The 21636-nt window shown below is 38.0% G+C and overlaps 5 protein-coding genes and 1 long non-coding RNA gene across 8 annotated transcripts in view; 3 read left to right on the top strand and 3 right to left on the bottom strand.

Annotated features, from left to right (window-relative positions):
- Positions 1 to 6916, bottom strand: part of LOC116430348 (uncharacterized) — a 169382-nt gene extending 162466 nt beyond the window's left edge. The window contains 1 exon segment of the mRNA XM_076371794.1: positions 6440 to 6916. The gene's annotated coding sequence lies outside the window, so the exon portion shown is untranslated.
- On the top strand, positions 1892 to 7538 carry LOC143175035 (uncharacterized). Its single transcript, XR_012999626.1, has 3 exons — positions 1892 to 2015; positions 2120 to 2214; positions 7267 to 7538. It is a non-coding gene; the product is annotated as an uncharacterized LOC143175035 (long non-coding RNA).
- A 2010-nt stretch (positions 7539 to 9548) lies between these two features.
- LOC143174178 (UPF0669 protein C6orf120 homolog) lies at positions 9549 to 10258 on the top strand. The gene is made up of 4 exons (XM_076371520.1): positions 9549 to 9578; positions 9660 to 9787; positions 9909 to 10025; positions 10093 to 10258. The coding sequence occupies exons 1-4, from the start codon at positions 9549 to 9551 to the stop codon at positions 10256 to 10258; spliced, it is 441 nt and encodes a 146-aa protein (XP_076227635.1).
- mei-9 (DNA repair endonuclease XPF mei-9) lies at positions 10093 to 14451 on the top strand. Its single transcript, XM_031984312.2, has 17 exons — positions 10093 to 10240; positions 10334 to 10511; positions 10600 to 10779; positions 10875 to 11055; positions 11148 to 11300; positions 11382 to 11495; positions 11569 to 11717; positions 11800 to 11957; positions 12048 to 12279; positions 12362 to 12536; positions 12619 to 12786; positions 12868 to 13005; positions 13089 to 13289; positions 13379 to 13552; positions 13639 to 13779; positions 13855 to 14046; positions 14131 to 14451. The coding sequence occupies exons 2-17, from the start codon at positions 10444 to 10446 to the stop codon at positions 14293 to 14295; spliced, it is 2589 nt and encodes an 862-aa protein (XP_031840172.2). The 5' UTR covers positions 10093 to 10240; positions 10334 to 10443; the 3' UTR covers positions 14296 to 14451.
- LOC116430337 (putative inactive peptidyl-prolyl cis-trans isomerase-like 6) lies at positions 13633 to 16959 on the bottom strand. The gene is made up of 10 exons (XM_031984317.2): positions 16726 to 16959; positions 16447 to 16635; positions 16307 to 16369; positions 16058 to 16230; positions 15805 to 15969; positions 15558 to 15708; positions 15249 to 15438; positions 14985 to 15178; positions 14771 to 14904; positions 13633 to 14685 (listed from the first exon to the last, which is right to left on the bottom strand). Exons 1-10 carry the CDS (start codon positions 16957 to 16959, stop codon positions 14559 to 14561), a joined length of 1620 nt encoding a protein of 539 aa, XP_031840177.2. The 3' UTR covers positions 13633 to 14558.
- On the bottom strand, positions 16913 to 21636 carry LOC116430340 (Alg3, alpha-1,3- mannosyltransferase). 3 transcript variants are annotated; one of them, XM_031984322.2, is made up of 11 exons: positions 21542 to 21566; positions 19472 to 19494; positions 19169 to 19262; positions 18860 to 19073; positions 18606 to 18783; positions 18322 to 18524; positions 18090 to 18252; positions 17815 to 18021; positions 17604 to 17746; positions 17405 to 17515; positions 16913 to 17333 (listed from the first exon to the last, which is right to left on the bottom strand). In XM_031984322.2, the coding sequence occupies exons 1-11, from the start codon at positions 21549 to 21551 to the stop codon at positions 17321 to 17323; spliced, it is 1359 nt and encodes a 452-aa protein (XP_031840182.2). In that variant the 5' UTR covers positions 21552 to 21566; the 3' UTR covers positions 16913 to 17320. The 3 variants fall into 3 exon arrangements, with proteins under 3 accessions (XP_031840182.2, XP_031840183.2, XP_031840181.1); XM_031984323.2 differs by lacking the exons at positions 19169 to 19262; positions 19472 to 19494 and having other exon boundaries at positions 21542 to 21636; XM_031984321.2 differs by lacking the exons at positions 16913 to 17333; positions 17405 to 17515; positions 17604 to 17746; ... (5 more) ...; positions 19169 to 19262; positions 19472 to 19494 and adding exons at positions 19598 to 21262; positions 21361 to 21434 and having other exon boundaries at positions 21542 to 21623.

Genomic DNA, 21636 nt, shown 5'->3' with positions numbered 1-21636 from the left:
TTATCGGAAGCGTCGACGATCCCCGAATCCGCCAATCGAACCGTTCAATCGTTTGGTCGGTGTTCTCGAGGATCGGCGGTCGCGAGAAAGAGGAAAAGAGGAAAAGAGGAAAAAGGAGAGAGAATCCAAGAGAAACGGAGAGAAACGAGCAGATAGAGAGGGAGAGCCAGACTCCGGTTGGCTGGAGTGACCGAGCGAGTCCATCTCGAGCCAGAGCCAGGCTGGCCATTCGAAAGGAATGAGGATAGAAGGAACGGAACGGAACGGAACGGAACGGAACGGAACGGTTCAGCCAGGCCAGATATATTTAACCTCCTCCGCTGCGGCGCAGAGTCCCGTCCCGCAAGGATCGCAACACTTGCTCTCCCCACGATTTAAATAAATGTACGCTCCGAATACCGGCCATTGTTTCGGTAGGCGCGCGCCGCGACCACTTACCGGCCATTTGCAAAACAAACACGTCTCGCCCGTTACGTTACTACAGCGACGCGCCGCTCCGCTCGATGATAACGATAGCCACGCGGTCGGCCCGTTTCCTTTTCTATTCTTTGCCGAGACGATGCGAGAGGCGCGTTCGGTTCGTCTTGATCCGATGGATTCAACTTTCCGACATTTCTTTTGGAAAATAGATGTCTTTGTCTGGTGCGAGAGGTACTCGCGTATCGAGGATCGCTACCCGGTTCGACCAGTTCCACGAGTCGGCTGCGGTTCGGGGAAAAGATGCGTCTAGCAACCGAGAGTCCAAATAAACGGATCCTCTTTCCTTCGCGAGAAAAACTGTCGCGGCGAAATGATAAACGAACGTTCGATCGACCGAAGAAGCAGCACTAATTACGCGCACGATCTAGTTCCACTCGTTCTCTTACGCTTTCGAGGCTGAAACGTGTAAAAGTTTGAAATCAGCCGAGCATCCGCACTCCAGATAGGCGACGTGTCCCCTCGGTGTCCTAAATAAGTCAAGCTAATCTTCTCCCGGAAGCGCACACGCCACTTAGTAGGGCACCGAGTTTCGCAGCGAGGAATTTAATTGCTGAATCAGAAATCGGACAGCTGGTTCGTAACCGCTCTCGATGACTCACCGTGACCGTGTCTAGATTTGACAGTGACGCGCGACACCGCGTTGCCTCGCTCTTTCTCTCCAATCCCCCCGGAACGTCGCGCGCGCGATATTTGAACAGGTGTCGCGAAACCTCGTCCGAGTTTCTTCTGCGCAACATTTTTTAAATAGCTTTTTCACCATTTTCTTTCTTCTCCTCCTGCTTCTCTTTTTCTCTTTTTCTCTTTTTCTCTTTTTCTCTTTTTCTCTTTTTAACGACGATCGTCCTACGCATTCCGGTCTGTTTACATTCCCGTTTGAACATCTGCCAAGAACGAAATGTTCCAACCGAAAAAGTGGGTACGCGCAACAACAAGTTTTCAACTTTTGAACGAAGCTCGTTTAAAATTCTCTTTGGCGGGGAGCGGTTCGCCTCGCCGGTTCGTTGAAAATTCGAATAATAATCGATCGAGTCTAGGTTTGGTCGCTCGAGCTATCCTTCTTCGGCGAGTCCTCGAGACGTCGGGTTCGAAATAACCAAATACTCCCAATCCTTGCGACAACCGTAGCATTAACGGACTTTCATTAACAATAATCCGAGTAGCTTGTCACGAAAACATTCAATCATCCCGAGGCAGTTCGAAACGAAAGAGAGGTATGCAACATCCTCTATCCCGATTCATAGAAGATTATCGAAACGGTATCGAAACGGTATCGAAACGGTATCGAAACGGCGCGGCGGGATGTAGACGGGAGCCGGGTTAAAAATAGACGCTCAAACAGCCACGAGGACCCTTTCGTCGGGCCTAAGTGCGTGAGTGGCGTGGAGTGGTTGACCAGTTGGTCGGAAGTGCACGCTGCGCCCGCTCGATGAGAGGATGTCAGCGCGGATCGTGACGAAAGGATGCAACTGGTTCAACCAGGGGAGAGAGGTGCGAAGGAACAAGAGGGACCAACAGAAACGTGGCTCGACCGAACGGTATCGAATTCGCAAACACTTAACGAATCTCATTTTATAGTCCGTAGGAATTGTTTTTCGTGAAAATTACAGAAAATTCTCCTAAAATCGGAATTTCTCAACAGCTTTGCGATAAACGGCAAGTGTACCTCTACGCGGGACTACAAGCAGTTCGAAAGGAAAACCAGAGGATGTCCGCAACTACGCAACTATTCGGCAGGTGAATAATGGAGGATCGATCTGCATCCGACGATGGAAACGCGGATTAGTCGTCAAACAGCTCGCGTTAGGAACACCGGAGATACGACCAAGGAGGAGAGGGGATCTCCAGCCGTGATATAATCGCGTAATCGTTGCGTCGAGAGAAGTCAAAGGCACGAAACGTGCTCGCACGATCGTTTCGGAGCGGTTCGGCCGGCTCTCGTGATTCCGGGCTCCTCTTCGTCGTTCGAGGAAAGAAAGAGATACACGGAGCCCGGCCGCGTCCAAGTCGTGCCTCAACTTTCACTCTGATCTGTTACGCCTCGACCAATATCCCTTCCCAAGCCCCTTCCACCCCCGGCTGATCCCCTACCCAGGCCCCTAGCCGTCCATACGACACACACCGTTGCCGGTGTGTCGGTTCTGTTCCGATTCCTGTCGCGAGGGGTACAAGGTAACGAGACGTATAAACGCGTGCGACCGGTCACCGATAAAACCATAAGAACCATAAGACGCGGGAGGAGACACCCGAGGGACGCGCAGCTGTGCATCTCGAACTTTCGGACGCGCCAAACTTTCGGTACAACATTCTTGGAATTCTATTAGACTATTCGTTTAATGCCTCTAACGATTTTCATCGTTGTTCGTCGAGTCGAGTAAATTCCGGAATAAATCGATCGATTCCGAGCGTTAAGCGGTGTCGATGAATCGCGCCCAAGAAAACCGGGAAGGCCGGGCAATGAATCCGACGGCGAGGAAACAGAAAACGCGTACCAACTGCGGCCAACGAAAGAAAAAGTTATCGCTGCGAGCCAGCCCGGAGCGGAGTTAAAAATATGGCCAATTAAGGACCCACGCAAAGCCGAACGCGAGGGACAACGTACTCCCGCCGGCTTGACAAATCCGAGATGGAACGGGCTCGTCGACTTTCCCCGTTTGTTTCATCTCGAATCTCAAATATATATCACGCCGCGGCGGACCTTTTTTTCCAGAGATTTATCTCGCCGTTCTTTATACGCCTCCCTGTGCCCGAACATTCTTTATTCCCCGTTTCATTTTTCATTGTAAATCAAGCTGGAAGCGACACCCAACAAATTTATTCGCGAATATACGTTGCGTCTCTCGACATTAATTAACCAGCCAACCAACTATATCCAGCTAGATACGTAGCGAAAACTCAAATCGAGTTTCAGAGATCTGGACACATTATTCGGTCCACGCTGATTCAAAAGAAATATTTCAAATAAACTTCGTTTCCTACTTTCCGAAACTTCAATTTTCGGGGATTACATTCAACTTGCAAATTTCAACGACGGAACGATTATAGATTCTCTCGTCTGTCCCCTTACCTCCCCCCACTGCAGTGACTTTTTCGAGATAACGCAGATTCTCGGCGCGATACAGCGTCGTTTGATACGGACGACACTCGAGGCCTATCGGAAGGGGTCGTATACCGCCGTCTACAGTTCGAGTACCGCCAGTTTAAGGGTGAATCGATAACGACTACGAATAACGAATGAGCCATTTATCGGAATTCACGGTCCTCCGTGTATCGCGCGCAGGAAAAAACAGGAAAGTAGATCCTCCGGTTGTGCGAGTTTCTTATGAAAAATATTAGGGAGTCCTACCGTATGCGCGGTAAGTTCTATTCTAACGTGACAAAGCTTTCCTTTATTTTTTTCAATTGTTCCCTCGATGGACCGGATTCGAGTGGAACGCGTGTGCGCGGAGTCGGCCGAGTACCGCGGTCTTGGCGTTTGTTTCCGGCTCGAGAAATTTAGCAAAACGCCGAATGCGACAGTCAAGATTAACGCTGGCTGAAAATGCGTTCGGTGGTGTACGTGTTCCAGCCGAGATCGATTGTCGTACTGCGACACTGGTGTTGGAGTTGGCACAACCCGAGGGGTTGCCGTTCGCGGCTGGCCCTGAGCACAGATCAAGCCTCCAGACCGCGGGAACCCCACGGGAGATCCACTCTCGACGTTCAACGGTAAAGTTCCATCGAATCTGGATACCCGTTAAACGCAATTAGGATAACGCCGGAATCAAGACAACGGAGACGCGTCTTGAACGCAACGATGTTAAAGCAACCGCCAACTTGAAATGAAATCGACTCTTTGCACTCGAGAGAGAGAGAGAGAGAGAGAGAGAGAGAGAGAGAGAGAGAGAGAGAGAGAGAGAGATCACCACTCGATTCGATACAGTAACATTCTCAAGTGCATTATCAAGTTCATACGGAATATATCAGACTCTGTAGATCGCTGTGCGAAACATTGAAATGAAACGGCTTCTTTTCTCTATTTACGTATCAATTATCATTCGTATGGATTCCATGGGTTGGGGGTGCTCTGGATAATTCGAAGAGAATCAGTTCGACTCGAGATTGAAAAGTCCCTAGAACCTCCGCGAAACGGAACCATGCCACGATGAATTATGTCCGAGCATTAAAGAGTCATCGATAAAACGCGGCGGGGAAACGATGGCGTTAATAATTCATCGCGTTCTTAAACGGGAGTGGATAAACAGCGATATACATACAGTAATTCAGATGCGCGCAATGCCTCGCGGACAAGACATTTTCTTATCTGAATCATCGAGACTGCCGCCACCCTATTTAACCCTTGCGTACCATTTAGATAATTATTGCCCCGACGTGTTTTCATTTACGTCAAGGTTTCGAGATTTTACTAATAAAACCATCCAAAGCGAATGTTCGATTATACTGGATTCTACAATTGATTTATCGAAATATTTCCTGTCTACTCGATTACACACGGAATTAGGAAGATGCCGCGGAATATACGAGATGAACGTCATCAAGTACAATAACTTGAGATAACTTCCCTCTAACAGGACTATTGCTAATAAATATCACAGATTCGTGATATGTTCGTTTCGACAAAAATTCAAAAATTTCAAACAGTTTGAAAAATCGAAGATCGGTACATCTGACAATCGCAATACGATAATCGAATATCGATAATCGAATATCGAATCACTTAGAGAAACATAAATATGTCCGTATCTATAAACTATAACCATTTCGCTACTTAAATTCACGAGGGAACGAAATTACGATCAATCGTTACGATCGAGTCGCTTAATCATTGTTTGTACGCGATGGGCAACACGAGCGACGCTAATGGAGTTTTGGACGCGTAACGTGTACGCACTTTGTTTAAAGTCCGCCAGAAACGGTCCGAAATAATATGTAATTAGAAGAGGATGATTACTCACATTTCTGTAGTCTAATATTACCGAGAGGATCGTCCAGCTGTAGAGGTCGGAAACCCATATGTTCGACGCACACACCCGCGGTTTCGACAAAAACCAACACCCTTATCATTAAGTCCACTCTGGGAGAGAGCGTCGTCTTCTCTCAGTTCGCACTTCATCCCGCGACGCAAGGTTACACCGCGTAAACCTCGCGCGCTCGCTTCTCTTTGCAAATTCTATGCTATTACGCGTAAGACGCGTTCAATTATTTCCCTCGCGCACTTTTACCGCGCGAAACCGGCTTGCTTCGGCTTTTTCGTCGAAAAAAATGCTAATCGCGAGGAGCCGGCCTGAAACCGGGTCGGCGGCTGGCAATTCTTTCCGAGGCTAACCTAACGAAACGTCACATCCGGTTTCCCTCCCTTTCGAGACGGACGCGGAATTCGCGGCCGGAAACACGTGAGGGCGGCTCGTTATCGCGCGATACGCAGCAAAGTGCATTGCATTTCCAACGCAACGGAAAACCCTAACCTCCTCCTCCTTCTTCGCGCACGTCCTTCTCACTCCCTCTGTCCTCTGTCCTCTGTCCTCCGTCCTCGTTGCATCACTTTTACCGCGGTCCTCGAGCTGCTACGTGCACACACGTGTGCGCGAAAACCTTACGCAATATTTCCCTTCTTTCGAAAGGGAATGCCGCGGGCACCTCAAAACCCGGTTCACATACGATTTTTCAATATTTTCCCGATCAAAATATTCCAATAATTCACATTGCCACTAACATCCCCATGTTTCGTTTATCCCGTGGCTCGAATGACACTCGAGTCCTTGATAGGTTAACAGCATCCGGTTGAATCGGCTTTTCGATTCTCGGATGCGAAACGCGTCCTTCCTCCCACGGAACGTAAGGAAACAGCGAGACAGAGGAAGAAGGAGATCGGAATGGCCACGCTGTGGGTCTCCCGTGACACCGCGCGAGAAAACGCCGGTAAAGAGATACACAAGGATTCTCGGTGCTCGGTTCTACTTACCATGCAGGAGAACTTCGGCTCGGCGTTACGCACGCGCACGTACACAATCTAAGAAGATGTTTACACCAACGAGAACAGGGAAAAGTGATCGGAAGAAAGCAATCCGTGGGTAGCGTTGCGCCGTTGATCCTGTGTCGCGGGAGAGATTCCTCTGTGAACACACGGCACGCAGGTTTCTCTGTCTCTCTGTCTCTCTGCCTCTCTCTGCCTCTCTCTGCCTCTCTCTTTCTCTCTTTCTCTCTTTCTCTCTCTCTTTCTTTCTCCCTCGTTTCCTTCGGACCGGTCACCCTCGCAGGTACAAGAACGGACGGACGGGACAGCCCCGGCGAATAGAAAAAACCTCACACGCGTGGTCCTGCGGCGGTCGTTGAGTGGGACAGAAAAAAAAAGAACGCAACGCGACGAATCGAAGTCAAGTGCAGTACACACACGAGCAACCGTACGGCGTGCGGGTTCAGCGGCCGACTGAAAGGATGCAGTCGCCTTTGGTCCGCCATGGTCCGCTCACGGACCCCTGTGGCCCCTCGTGGTCCGGCTAAACCCCCCACCAACTCCCAACCAACAGAGACAAAGCAGCTGCGCGCGCACCCCACACATTTTTTGACCCTCCACCGTTCTCCCTCCCCCCTGCCGCCGCCGACGATGCCTTCCCCCTGCTGATCCCACTCTGCCACCCTTAGGCTCGATTCACCGTGCACCGTCCCCTACGTTCCATCGTTCGGAACACAGGCCGCTGCCTAGCGATGGAATCGATCCGTTGCCAGCTTGTTATTTCACAAGAATTTCCCTCCCAATTCGAATAAGACGTCCCCGTCTTTTTCTTACAGGCGCCGATAGAGTTCACCGGAGATTTCCCAGGTGCCTTGTGCCCCGTAGCTGCAGCTAACATTTTCGTTCGGCGACTACAACGATAGATCAACAGCTTTTAAGGTTATATTTCCGAAGGAGGAACAGACAATTGCTAGCATTCCTGCGGGCAGCTCGTCATGGAATTAACTGTCGAGTTGGACTATTTAGGAGTACCGAGTTATTTCCTCTACACGCATACGTACATACATGCATATGGACAATCTTATCCTGGGAATTACACCTGTACGAAAGGTTATTATCAAACGATTTATTTATCTGGGATTTTCATCGCTTGGAAAACAACACTGGACGTTCTTCCGTCGATGTCCGTAATGTCGATAGTTATCCACTGGATACACGGAGTGCGAGGGTGTTGCTCCCATTGCTAATAAGGCGACGTACACATTGCTACCAAGGAGTCCTTAGTCGACACTCTCGGCCGTGCTACCGCTCGCCTCGGTCCCTCTTCCTCCTGCTTACGAACTCGTCATAGGCCCTGTTTACACCCCGCGAGAAGGAGAGACTGTTACCGGTCTGGTAGCTTATATCGATGTAGGAAAAAGTACCGGCCGATCCTATTGCACTGGCGGAATCGAGGTAACCGCGCTACAATTCGACGGGCCGGTACCAATGCTAGCAAACCATGTACGCGCATAAGATGAGGCTCTCCTAACCAAGACCCGATAATACCTTACTCTGCCAGTCCAATCAACAAAACAATCCAATTAACGCAATAACAGGCCAACAACTCCATTGATAACAGGAATATCGCCAACATCGTAAATCACTAATTTACTTCCTATATTGATTTTCCCCAGCTTTCTTTTCGAATGGAAAATATTCTTCTATTCGTACGCGTGTTCGCAGCCTGTTACGAAATCTGGATATCCTGCTGGATATCCTTCGGCTGATGCTATCCGTTTCAATAATAATTAAAGATCGTTTATCTTCACTGTACCGTATCAACTACCACTGGCTATTTAAATATAAAAAGGTATTTTCAGCTAATAAACTATGAAATTACAGGTAACAGGTTTCAAAACGATAAGATATTTTTACACGCGACAGTTTTATTGCTACCATTAAATTTCCTTCGCTCGAAACGGATGAATTAATTGTTAATTCCCTTAACGTGCAATTAGAACGAGATCTATTTCCACTACAAAGCAGTAATTATTATACCTCGTTTCCTAATAACGATGCACCGGATATCGTGCTTGATTACTAAAAGTTAGGTGCGAGCATCGAGGGGTCTGTAAATCAGAGCTTTGATACTCTGTTAAACGTTGTCGTAGACTATGCGAACAATGCCGCTAATTGTTAAGTAATTTACATTAAATTTCTGCACACAAATTTCGTTAAACGCCATTCAACTTTAATATCAAACCAAATTAAATCCACAAACATATTTCACTGTAATTCAAAAGACTGATGTATTATATATCATTATCCTTCTTATGTCTTTACAGTGATATGTTACGGAAAAATCAGTCAGCAATTACAGTTAATCGTTCAAATTATAAATGCAATATCATTTATATCGAGTTCATTTACAAATTATATAATCGCGCCTCTCAATCGGTAATATAGTGTGAATTCTTCTCACTATTAAACATGCACTCATCGATATTGATAAGCAAAAACAGTAATTATTCTTGTAAATACAATGCATCAGAAAATATTTACATAGAATGTAGAAATTAATATTTGATACGCTTAAAATTATCATGCTCTTAAATATATATATATATACTTACATTCGCACATATGTATATAATTACGCAAACATTGCTAATGACGTGTAAACTGTGACTTATTTAATTTAACATTAACACAATTTTAGGAAAATCTATATTTAAAATATAACATTGCGTCTATTGTAAAAGGTTCGTTTCTAAACATCACATGGTATTGCATGGTTTACTTGAAAGATTCGGTGTAATGTCATTCTGCCAAATAACCTTTTCAAAAACAAACGTTGTCAGCCGAACAAAATGATAGTGTGAAATATTTTAATGAAAAATTATTCTGATACGTATTTTCAAGAGATTCTCAATCTACGAACATTTTAATTAGTCAGAAAAAATTTGAATAATCGGTAACACGATAATAACATTATTTAAATCGTATTTTAAAGTTATTTAAAAACAAGCTGTATAGGTTAATTCTTTAATATTTTGTTTCAGTGAAATTACAGAAATACCTAAAGCATTCAAATTTATAATAATTGTTTATTGATCATGTTACATTGCATTATACTATGAAGAGTATATTTTTTTTAATCATTTTGGTAAGATACATTTTCTTAAGTATCTCTATTGTAAATCAAATTAACTTGTTACCTTAATTTAAAACAATAATTTTATTGTAGCAAGTATCTTACGTATTGCCATTGAAGGAAAAGTTGTTACATTACATATCCGACGAAGTTGTTGCAGGTTCTTATAAATATTACAGTTTAACGTACGATGGATTTATCAAAATAATATTAACATCCGAGTAAGTAAACTATGAAATTAATACTTGTCTAACCATTTATATAATACTTGTATGCGGTATATTCGTATCATAGAGAAATTATGTTTACACGAACAAAGTTTTTACATTTTGAATTTCATAGAACTGGCGATGCGGATATATATGCTTCCCAATTTACAACCAAACCAACATACAAGCCTGATCAATATTGTCTTCAATCTGCTACATGTGGCGAGGACATAATTCTTATTCCTGACAGGTATATTATAAACATTGATTAAAAAACATGCAATAAATAAATTTTAATAACAGTTACCAATTTTTAGTTTTAAAAGACCAGTTAGCATAGGAGTTTACGGACATCCATCTCATGAAGTTAGCGAATATATTCTGTTAGTATATGAATCAACAAATACAGAAAATATCTTTTATGATAGGAGGTCGGATGATGTTCATGAGGACTATAATGATAAGGTATCTTTTGTGATGTAAAAGTACATGAGAAATACATAGATAAATTCGGATAATATAATAAATATATAATATAATTTAATTATATTATTTTAGGACCAAACCACATCGATTTCAACATTCATTACGTGGTATCTTTTAGATATACTGCTTCAAATTTTGTTTTGATATATAAAATAGCATAGTAGCCAATTTAATAAATAATCATGCTGGAATACGAGACTCAAATGTTTTTGGAAATACTCCATGAAGATGGCCTCGTTGTTGCTGCAAAGTAATTACTGTTGTTCTCTTTCGCTATCTAGTGTAGCTCTAGTCTAGTTTTCCATGATATTTTACATATAATTTATCATTTTTTCTAGGGGACTGGGTATAGAAATTGTGTTTGCGAATTTGCTAAGAGCACATATCGATCCAGGAAACTTGATCATAGTTCTAGGGACTACACACCACGATGAACAGTATTTTATTGACTTATTAAGAAAATTAGGAGTGAAACAATTACCCCGCAGTGTAACTTCGGAATGTCCTTCCGACGAAAGGTTTAAATTGAACTTGTTTATTTTAAACATACAAATTCGTTTTTTTTATATTTCCCATGGAGTTTGCATTTCTTTATCCAACTTTTGAATTACAGGGAATTGATGTACCTAGAAGGCGGGGCCTTGTTTCTGTCAGGCCCGATCCTTGTGGTAGATTTGTTAAAAAATAGAATTCCGTTAAATTTAGTTACTGGAATTCTTGTATATAGAGCACATAATATTCTAACTTCATATCAAGAGGCATTTGCTCTACGTTTGTATCGTCAACATAATAAAGTATGTACTTAAAAACGAAATAGAATAATGAACTACACTTACAGAATGTGGAATAAAATATCATGATTATTCATTTCATTGAACTCTTCTAGACAGGTTTCATCAAAGCGTTTACTTCCTCTGCATTAGCATTCACTGTTGGATTTATGCGGATAGAAAGAGTAATGAAAGCTTTATTTGTAAAAAAATTATTTCTGTGGCCTCGTTTTCATTCACTTGTAAATAATAGTTTAGGAAAGCACAAGGTAACTATATTATGTAGTCACCGCTTGTACGTTGTAACACGTATCGTATATTATAAATTCTAATAAATCATTCTTTCGCAGCCCGAGGTGATTGAGTTACATGCGAAAATCACACCGAAAATGTTGAATATACAAACTTGTTTATTCGATGTGATGAATTATGTCATAAAAGAATTGAAAAGGCTTAATAAATATGTAAATATACATTTTCATATATTTATTACATCGTACAATGATTTTACAATTTAATTGTAATTCTTTTTTATAGGTGGATTTAGAAGAATTGAACACTGAAAATGCGATTGCTAGAAAGTTTCACAAGCAGTTACAGTCACAGTTAGATCCTATGTGGCATCAGCTTAGTTCAACTACAAAACAATTACTATCCGATTTAAAAACATTAAGAGCTCTCCTCGCGTAAGTATTTATTTATTTACCTCATCGTTAAATAAATGCATTTTCTATTTACTAAAGAATGGTTGTGTATTAAACTGTGCAGTTGTTTGACATACGAGGATTGTGTGTCGTTTTATTCGATGTTGAATCGTTTGCGCACAATGGAATACGCTGTAAAAAACAGTGGTTGGTTAATGTTAGATTCTGTGGATACACTATTCAAAAATGCAAAGGACAGGGTTTACAATGAAAAAACTGGCGGTAAGAGTCTACTAAGCGTTTCTAGTGGAAAGAAAGCTTTTCAACTACTTTTCTTGACACGATAATCATTTTACCATTTTCTGTGCGTAGAATTAAAACCGGAGCCGAATCCTAAATGGATCGCTTTGACAGAAATATTAATGGAAATTCAACATCAAAATAAAGAGAGAAAAGATAAAGAAGATGTTGAAAAAATTCTTATTATAACACACAATCGTAATATATGTCACCAGTTAAGAAATTACTTAACCATGGGCGCCAACGAGTATTTACTTTATGAGGCTTTGAAGAAACTTTCTCATAAAGAGATACAGCAAACAAGGTAAGTAATTAATGGAAAATCAAAAAATTGACAAAACCATAATCCAATCCCCATGCTGAATTATATGAAATTATTTCATTAGTGAAAAAAGTGCTGAAAAAGAATCCTCTTCGGAAGAGAAAAGTAACGATAATACAGACGAGGATGAACAAGACATGTACATGTTAACGTTATCTCAAAATGTTTCTCAAGAAAGTGAACCTACTTCAACGGAAGAGAAAGATAAACACCAAACTTTATTTGAGGAATGCTCACAAGTAATAATTCATATTGAATTATTTAGTAGCGATAAAAATGATAGAATTTCATATGATTAAATTAGAGTATAATATTCCGTAGATGGGAGAATTAGATTTAACGAATATAACAACGGATACACCTATCATTTTAATACAATCTTTGAAGAAAGCCGGAGACCCGATGTCTTTACAACGTACTTTGGCAGAACATATGCCAAGAAATATTATTATGTACGTGGCTGATATTTCCGCTGTGCGGCAAATCGAAGTGCGTATAAAGAACAATTGAAAAATTTCCCCAATTAAGAACAAAGAGTAATTATGCGTGTAAACCAATATTATTCCTTAGGTTTATCAAAATAGTAACCCGTCGATAGATTTGAAAGTATACTTTTTAATCTATGGAGGTTCTGCGGAAGAACAAGAATATCTTACGTCGCTTAGGCAAGAGAAAGAAGCATTTCACACATTGATCAATGCAAAAACTGTAATATCACTATATATCACTTGCATCGATCTGTTCATTTCCTCCATTTGTCTTCGCTGTACCATGTCTTCATCTCGTTTCAGACGATGGTTTTCCCTGACGAGCAAGATTACTTGAATCTTGCGGTGCAGACAAATTCGGAAACTGAAGAGAATACGCGTAAAGGTGGATTACCTTCGACTGAAGTTGTTAACACCGTAATAGTCGATATGCGGGAATTCAGAAGTGAACTTCCTGCTATACTTCATACGAGAGGCATCAAAATAGAACCTGTAACATTACAGGTATATGAGAAGGATTCATGATGTTTCATTTGAATGATTTTCAAAGTCAAACTCTATTGAATTCCTATCTTTTTATTTGCGATTTATAGGTTGGCGATTACATTCTGTCCCCAGAAATGTGCGTAGAAAGGAAAAGTATTTCTGATTTAATTGGCTCATTAAATAGCGGAAGATTATACAACCAGGCTGTTTCCATGACGAGACATTACACCAAACCAATGCTTTTAATAGAATTTGATCCAAACAAACCATTTTGTTTTCAGGTAAATACGTTATTTTCTTGTTGCAAATACGAAATATTTTGAATTCATCAAAGACAAAAAAAAAGAAAGGAATTTCGTAATTACAGGGACATTATTATGCTAGTAAAGATGTACAAAACATGTTTATAACTTCTAAACTACAACTGCTGACTTTACATTTTCCACGATTAAAGCTTGTATGGTCGCCTGGTCCTCACGCAACAGCGCAATTATTTGAAGAATTGAAGGTAATACGGTTAGAATTCTCGCAAAATAATATACGGTTAATTTCGTTTCTGTTAATTGTGAATGAAAAATCGTAGCTAGGAAAATGCCAACCAGATGCAATTAAAGCTGCCCAGATTGGAATCGAGGATAGTAAGCATATGGAACTAGAAAAATTTAACGCCCGTATTCAAGATTTTATCGCTAGATTACCAGGAGTAACTACCAAAAATTTATATTCAATTTTGAACAATGGACAATCGTTAGATCATCTTAACAAACTTACAAAAGTATGTGTTCCAGCTAACGGTACACGTATGCAACGATACATCGATCTTTTCATCTTTCTATAGAAGTCTTGTTTATTTTCGTAGGAAGAACTTACGGAGATGATAGGGAACAAGAATGAAGCGCGAATGTTGTACAGTGCTCTTCACGAGAAAAGTTCTCCTCCCGAAGAAAAATCGAAGGGTTCCGGTAAAAAGACAACGTCTAGCAGAGGGCGTGGAAAAAGACTGTTTTCTAAGATCAAGCAATGATACGATACATTTCCCTTAAAGGTATTAGTTATTCAAGTTATACTTTACACTTATTTATAATTTGTAGGCAGTGTGCACTATTTAGAAAGTTATGTGATATCAAAAATATTTTGCGTGTACAAGTCTTCATAAAAAATAAATAATGTTTTCTATGAATTACAATTGTTGGTACAAAGTTAAAATGGGATAGTGAAACTATAAAGCGTAACACATTTATACATTAATGTAAAATACAGTGTTATTCTCAGTTTTTCCTTTGTGTTTCATTGCTCTTGCACGGCGGAAGATCTCATTAGATACAGTATGCTCTCGTTTAAGATAACTTGCAATAATGATATACAATTTTCCGAAATCAGTAAGCCGGTTTCGATTTGCTTTGTCTGAATTATGCTGCAAATGCAAAATAACAAATGTACTTGCGTGCAAAGATATACGCTTTTCGGTTTCGGGTTATTCAGAAAATTAGTTAACGTACTTAGCAATATCCAAGTCATTACATTTCTGGGCAATTTCGATTTTTCCGACAGCTTTTAATGATATTTCATGTGCAATTTCTAATATTTTGTGTATAATTTCACGAGTGCTGGTCGATATGTGTTTCAAACAAAACTAAAAAGTAATGTATTTAATAGATATTGTTATCTCTCATTTCTGTCACAAATCTACACATTATTTTTACGTCAACCCACTTTGTTGTCTTTATAGCAAAATATATAAGCCAGAATTATTTTAGAAATTTCCGAAATGAACATTGATTTTTCTTCTGTGCCCATTTCACTTGGATGAAATTGCAGTAACAACCGACGAAGCATAGCTTCAGTTGTACTTTCATAGCTACGTTTTGGAATTAAATGAATTTCTTCATAGATATGCATATCCATATCTACAAGAAACATGCAATGAAATTATACACCATTATTGATAAATCTAAATAATTTAGCATCCTCACGTACGTGTCATATAATCAGATGAAAGACAATAAAAACCATTTAAATATCGTTCTGCCATCAAAACCGAAGCTGTATCTCGAAGATCTATTTTATCTACTATATTATCAAGCCACGATATAATGGAATAAAAATCGAAGCCACCATCAATATATTTCACGTCTTCTCCTTCCACGTATAACGATGGCTCGTGTTTCTGAAACAGATAGCATAGTATTTATGAAGTAACGAATAAGGTGAAATACACATTCGGTTATAACATAATTCATAAAATAAAAGCAATAGTTTAAATCAATAATAATTATTTCTACTGACAAGAAAAATTTTTGATTCTATCTCCATCTTAGGTTCATCTCCGAAAAGATATTCGCCACAGTCTGAAATTATTATTTCTTTCGAAGGACGTTCATAGTATGTTGATATATTTTCTAATGTTTCCAACGTTTTAGCTCCATCCACGAGTTGTCTTTGCAAAACAAGTAAATTATAACGATTCAATCTTACCATTAATTAATACCTGAAAAATCTATTTTTAATGAATAGTAGTTTTCTCTTTACTTACCCGAAAGCAACGTAGTAATAATTCATCCATGGATTAGGCTTTAAGCATACAAAGAATTGAGATCCATTGCAATGTTTTCCATCATTTATCAGTGAAAGGACTCCGCGACGGTTATGAGGAATGCAATAAGATTCGCCAGGTATTGTAATAGTGTCGTATATAGGGCTTTTATTGATTTTAAATAACATAACGGTTTCTATGAATACAAATTTATAGAGAAATAAAAAGCAGCTACGGTACTTTTAATACTCACGTCGTATTTTCACATTTCAGTTTGCTTCCACATTGAATCCACCCATTTTTTACTATGCGATGTACACACATGTTTATGTAATAAGACTGTTTATAACACTTTGTTACAGCATCGTATCCAGTACAAAGATTTAAAAAATATTGGCAAGTCAATGGTAACAAATCAGAGTACAACTAAAGCGTGATAAAAAGTAATTTTTCAGATAACATTTTTAATTAATTAATTAATAAAACAAATATGAATTCTTACCATAAACATAAAAGAACCGATTGTACAACCGTTTACAGTAAATGTAAAATACACGTATTTTCTCTACAAAGTGTATCAAGTATTGTATTACTGTACAGCTTACAGATTATTAATCTATGTATCATTAACCATTTGCTTACCTTCGATTTCTCCATAAATAATTTACACTGTTCCATGGCAAGGTTTTCATAATATTCCATGCCAACAGGTAAACTAAAAATATAGGATTCACTTATATACCGTAAAAGTTCGTCATCGCTACCGAGGAATTTATCATCTATAAAGACTGCAACGGTTCGCTTCAGCGACCACATTTTACCACCAACTTTCTAAAAGTTATTGTACGTAAACTACAATTGACCCATGTAAATAAGAGTTGTAATATATATTTTATTAAATGCGAATTGTACAATAGTTACCCTTTTTCTTTCTAGAATATACTCATACCAATCGACTTGAAACATTTCTATAATTTGCGGAGTTGCAAATTTAAATGTTAAATGCTGATACAACTTTTCGGCGCATATTCGAGCTTTCTGGAAAGCAATACTGTTTATAATACCTACTACTTTCAATCTAATAGTATCGTTTCGAAAAAAATTCGAGTAACAGTATGCTTTAGCTTTATTTTCCATCGTTCCGATTTCATTCATTGCAATTATTTCCTTTTAGAATGTTATTTAAAGGATAACTTATTCCAAGAAACAGTGTGACTATGTATGTCATTGTTTGTACATATGGAATAAAATGATAAAAAGATAAAACACAGTTAAATTAACTATATTCACATCGATAATTCAAAGACCACTCCATATATACAGTGACTATAATATATTAATTATTATTTGCGTTTTTTTGCATTTATCTTTGTTTGGAATTTTTCATCAACCATCTAGATAAACGCATCAATTTTCAAGAAGTGCAGTGTACGTGTGTGACATAACAGTATGTTGCACTAATAAGTTTAATAAATATTTATTGACTGTATCTCGTTTTTATTAACATTTACAACGCTCAAAGGTTCCCCCTAAAAAATAAATTATTCCGATGTAATATTTCAATGGAATGGGAAAATGTGTATTCTTTAACGCTCCTTACATTGCTTTGGCAGTACTTTCAATATCGGTTTCCTCATCGCTGCTGCTGCTGCTACTACTTGTATCCAAATTATATAAAAAGGAATCATTCTCGCACATAGGGAAATAAAATCTGAAATTTTATATTGGTGAATAAGCATTAATCGATAATGGATTATAATATCGAAATTCATTTACTTTACATATATGCAGGTACTAACTTCGGCTGATCCCACACTTTTTGTATGGGTATCTTAAAATGATTTTGTTGCTTCATATGCTCCAAAACATTGTCTACTTCTATCTCACAAAAAACACAATGTTGCAAATGAATTTGTCTCCTTACATAGTTAACTACTTTCACCTATATTTTAAATTTAAAGATTATAATCCATACACAAGTATTTTTTTACTTAAACAAACACATGGTACCTTTTGATAGAATGTTAAATCTTTAGATGTCTCTTGGAAGTCAAATTGATGTTCGGTTTTCATGTGAGAAAGAATCAGATGAAAGTATTTATCAGTGTGAGTACAGAACAAACAAGTTATGCGAACACTTTCATCATTCCAATCAGACCACGTCCCCTCATCTTCGCTACTTTGGTCTTCTACCGCGTCATCTTTTTTCACATTACTCTGAGAATATTGAAAGTCACATTAAAATAGTTACAGTTTATCGTGACATTTTTATAATGATACAATACCTGTTTATGTCTCCATGATTTTTCAGGTTCTAAATAATTATTTATATAAAATTTATCATATTCTTTATTATTAGGATTTATACGTTTATGCAATTTTTTGCGCATGTGTTCTTTTAATGCTGTGCGATCTTTAAATATTTTTTCACAGTATATGCATACCAAGCTGAGGAAAATACATAACGAACATTAAAGTAATACCAACCTAGTTTAAGGTATATCTTTAATCTCTTACTTTTCAATAGTGTTCTCAATCTTATCTAAAAATTCATCAATGAATACCAGATTATCTGGTTTTCCTAAGTATAAATTATGTTTCTGTGCCAAATGTTTCACGTATGTGATACGTAATCCTGAAAATTCCATTCGGCAAAAAATACAACCACGTTTGAAGTTAGTGTCAGTCCTTTCTTTGGTTTGTTCTGATAAAACCCATTCCTTAAAACATGGAACGTACGTTATATTATTGTCACACCTTAACAAACAAATTCTTTTAAGTCTAATATAAATTACCCGTACCAATTTAGCTCTGTGTATTTCATCTCTTAATGTCTTATCTTCCAAGATGCAATCAGAAAGTAAAAAGTATATTTCATTTTTACTTGGTTGCCCGTCTGGTGTGCAGTCCATTAACATAGTTGTACAGTACGTTGTTACGGCTGCTTCTTTAAATTTAACACCCCAGTAATGTACATAGCTAAAATATTGAAAATAGTAAAAATTTTAACTTATAAGATTTTACATAAACAAATGTTACAATGACAATTGAAAACCTTTTTAAACTAGCGATATTCCAAATATCTCCTATTACAAGCCTATGTTCTTTAAATAAGTGGGTCAACAGATCTTTCTCATTGTCAGGAAGAACAAATTTTATATCGCATAAAAGACATTTTGTAGCATATGGTTTATCATCCAATCCAATAAAAGGAAATTTATACGTATTATAATCTTGCTTACAAACAGTGCTCGAATGTGATAAATTTTCTGTAACATAAATAAATACAAAACTATTTATATAACACCAGAATTTTATTGTAAATCTGTAATTATTTTCTTAAGAACAACAAATATGTATGTACCTTTGAGATTCATAATTGTTATAATTTCTTTAGAAATCAAGTAAATTATATTTATCGTCTCAAAAACCTTAAGTTTACTCTTCAAATTGTTCTCCTAACAATAGGTTAAGAATAAAAAATCTTAAACGACATTCTCAAAGTTCCATCCATTGGTATAACAATTTTTCTTGTTTTTTACGAGATTTATTAGAAAAATTTATTTTACATTAGTAACTGATTTTTTAACAAATAAGGAAGTGTCGATAACATTATTACTATGGATTGTCAACTACTATTAAATATTCAGGTGAACAGAAGACTTACGAATATCACGTGTTCTCCGTCATCTGTCAATTTGAAAGAAAAAAGAAAGAAGTAATTTTCATTGACGAAGGAATTTTAAAAATATATGTCACAGTTGTATGATACGTTAAATATAGGTATATTTACACTCTTTTTGCAACAATTACAATATTTTTTTTATTTCCAATACAATAACGAAGTCTCGGTTTTCATGGTTCGTTTAAAATGTAATATAAAACTGCTCTCTTAATATTAAAAATACATGTATCAAAACATTCCAGTCATACATTTCATGAAAAAATTAAAGAATCAGATTTGAAGAATAGGAAACAAGAAAAAGCACACAAACGTGGTACCTAAATCTTTATTTCTCCTTCTCACAACTGGATTTATATTTAATAATCCCATATAGTAACATTAAATGGCATATATGTAAAGAAACACTGCTAAATACAGTGCTTGGGTAAGTGTTCCAACATAACTCTATGATACCCAAAATGGTCAACTTAACAATAGTCTTATAATCGGTGCACCATGCAATATAAGGAAGTGTATGATAATACCATACATAAAATTGATAATGTAGTGATCTGCTGAACACAATACCAATAAAATTGGCAGCAAACATTGGCAAAACAAACAATTGACTCATTGTAGACATGTCTACTTTTTCTCTCTTTTTCAATTGAGGTTGCAAACTTTTCTCTAAATCTTTCAATTTGGCATACGATTTCATATATTTCATCCAATTTGGGCTACAATAAATCAGAGCCAATATATGTAATGCTAACAATGACAAATGAAAATATGGATGAATAAAAATATGTTGTGGCAGAAATCTCCAATTAACAGTCCATTTAAATTCAAAAACTCTTCCAAAATCAAAAGAACCTTTGACATAGGCTAATGGATTATTGAGTATAAAAGGCATACCCAACATTAATTGAATGAACGCACAAACGAATAAATGAACTACAGTCTTCAATAATCCAAGGTTAGACAAGTAAGCGATAAAGAGAGCTGGTGCAAATAATAAAATGTTCATTTTTATGGACACAGCTAAGCTGTAAAGAATACTTCCTAAATACCAGCGATCGTCTAAAAATGCATTAATGCTTGCAAATAAAAGAACCATTGCTATCGGATCATTGAAAAGTCTCAAAGTAAATATAGAATGAACACGGTAAGATGTACAACACATAATAATTAGAACGTAAGGTGGAACTTTCTTTGTCTTCGCGTAAATGCGACAGACCAATATAAGTAGACTTATATAAAGAACTGCAAAGATGTACTGTGCTATTTTTATCTTTGTCCCATGGTCCGTAACGTAGTAAAGTGCGGAAAATATGTAAACGAATCCTGCTGGATAGACTAATGGTCCAGTATCACCTCTCAGTTTCGAATAATCCATTGTTCCATTCAAAAAGCCCTCGACTTCTTGCATATATGCTTTCCAGTCGATTTCGGTATATGGTACGCGTTCGATAATCAATATGTTTAGAAAAATTTCGTGGATAACGAACACTCTTCCGATTAGAGAAATTTTCTTCGGGTCTGTAAATAAGGAAACGAGCTTGTCCCATTTTAAATAGTTTTCGTACCAATTTTTAATAGTTTTCTTTGATGATTTCACCAAATTTTGGTTAGACCGATGGTCCTTACGTGGCGCCATATTGCTACTAAATGCATACACACAGAATATACGTGTATGTATATACGTATAATTCATTCCCATGAAGAATTTACTATTTATAGTTTCTTATGTACGATAAAAGCTCGGGTATCTCCCCTTCGAACTTTAATGCAAAACTAATAAAAGGGGAAAGGAAAATACAAAAATGTACAAGAAAAACATATATTCTGTAAACAGCAACACTGTTCATTGTATTCCTACGCAGTGACATTACCTGTTCACCTTTATAAAAACTTTTTGAAAAATTACAAACGATACATAGCTCCTAAAGAGTCTTTCTAACAGAAGCTAAAAACAAACAATGCGCAGTTGTTGGATTAAATATATTTTCATACAATTTATAACTTTGACTTAATTCAATGAAAATGTGTAAACTTAAAAGTCAATGCACATACGTAGTACCATGTCTCTTCTAAAGTAAAAGGATCGCCGACAAATTCTTAACGTGCATAGAAAAACAAAGCAACGCTCTCCTAGTGACAATTAAATT

The sequence above is a fragment of the Nomia melanderi genome, chromosome 10 (genome assembly GCF_051020985.1).
Source record: "Nomia melanderi isolate GNS246 chromosome 10, iyNomMela1, whole genome shotgun sequence".
NCBI lineage: Eukaryota > Metazoa > Arthropoda > Insecta > Hymenoptera > Halictidae > Nomia > Nomia melanderi.
The sequence above is the reverse complement of the archived record's forward strand: the minus strand, read 5'-3'. Positions and strand labels throughout refer to the sequence as shown.

What these genes read in the sequence shown, in the direction of transcription:
- LOC143174178 (XM_076371520.1), top strand. Translation starts at nt 9,549, where the DNA reads ATGAAGAGTATATTTTTTTTAATCATTTTG. An exon ending in TATTTTTTTTAATCATTTTG is followed by an intron (nt 9,579 to 9,659) that starts GTAAGATACATT and finishes ATTTTATTGTAG; the next exon opens with CAAGTATCTTACGTATTGCC. An exon ending in ATAATTCTTATTCCTGACAG is followed by an intron (nt 10,026 to 10,092) that starts GTATATTATAAA and finishes ACCAATTTTTAG; the next exon opens with TTTTAAAAGACCAGTTAGCA.
- LOC116430340 (XM_031984321.2), bottom strand. Translation starts at nt 21,188, where the DNA reads ATGGGAATGAATTATACGTATATACATACACGTATATTCTGTGTGTAT.
- mei-9 (XM_031984312.2), top strand. Translation starts at nt 10,444, where the DNA reads ATGCTGGAATACGAGACTCAAATGTTTTTGGAAATACTCCATGAAGAT. An exon ending in ACAAACCATTTTGTTTTCAG is followed by an intron (nt 13,553 to 13,638) that starts GTAAATACGTTA and finishes TCGTAATTACAG; the next exon opens with GGACATTATTATGCTAGTAA. An exon ending in AATTATTTGAAGAATTGAAG is followed by an intron (nt 13,780 to 13,854) that starts GTAATACGGTTA and finishes GAAAAATCGTAG; the next exon opens with CTAGGAAAATGCCAACCAGA.
- LOC116430337 (XM_031984317.2), bottom strand. Translation starts at nt 16,959, where the DNA reads ATGAATGAAATCGGAACGATGGAAAATAAAGCTAAAGCATACTGTTAC. An exon ending in TATTTATGGAGAAATCGAAG is followed by an intron (nt 16,370 to 16,446) that starts GTAAGCAAATGG and finishes TACACTTTGTAG; the next exon opens with AGAAAATACGTGTATTTTAC. An exon ending in TTTGCTATAAAGACAACAAA is followed by an intron (nt 14,905 to 14,984) that starts GTGGGTTGACGT and finishes ATTACTTTTTAG; the next exon opens with TTTTGTTTGAAACACATATC.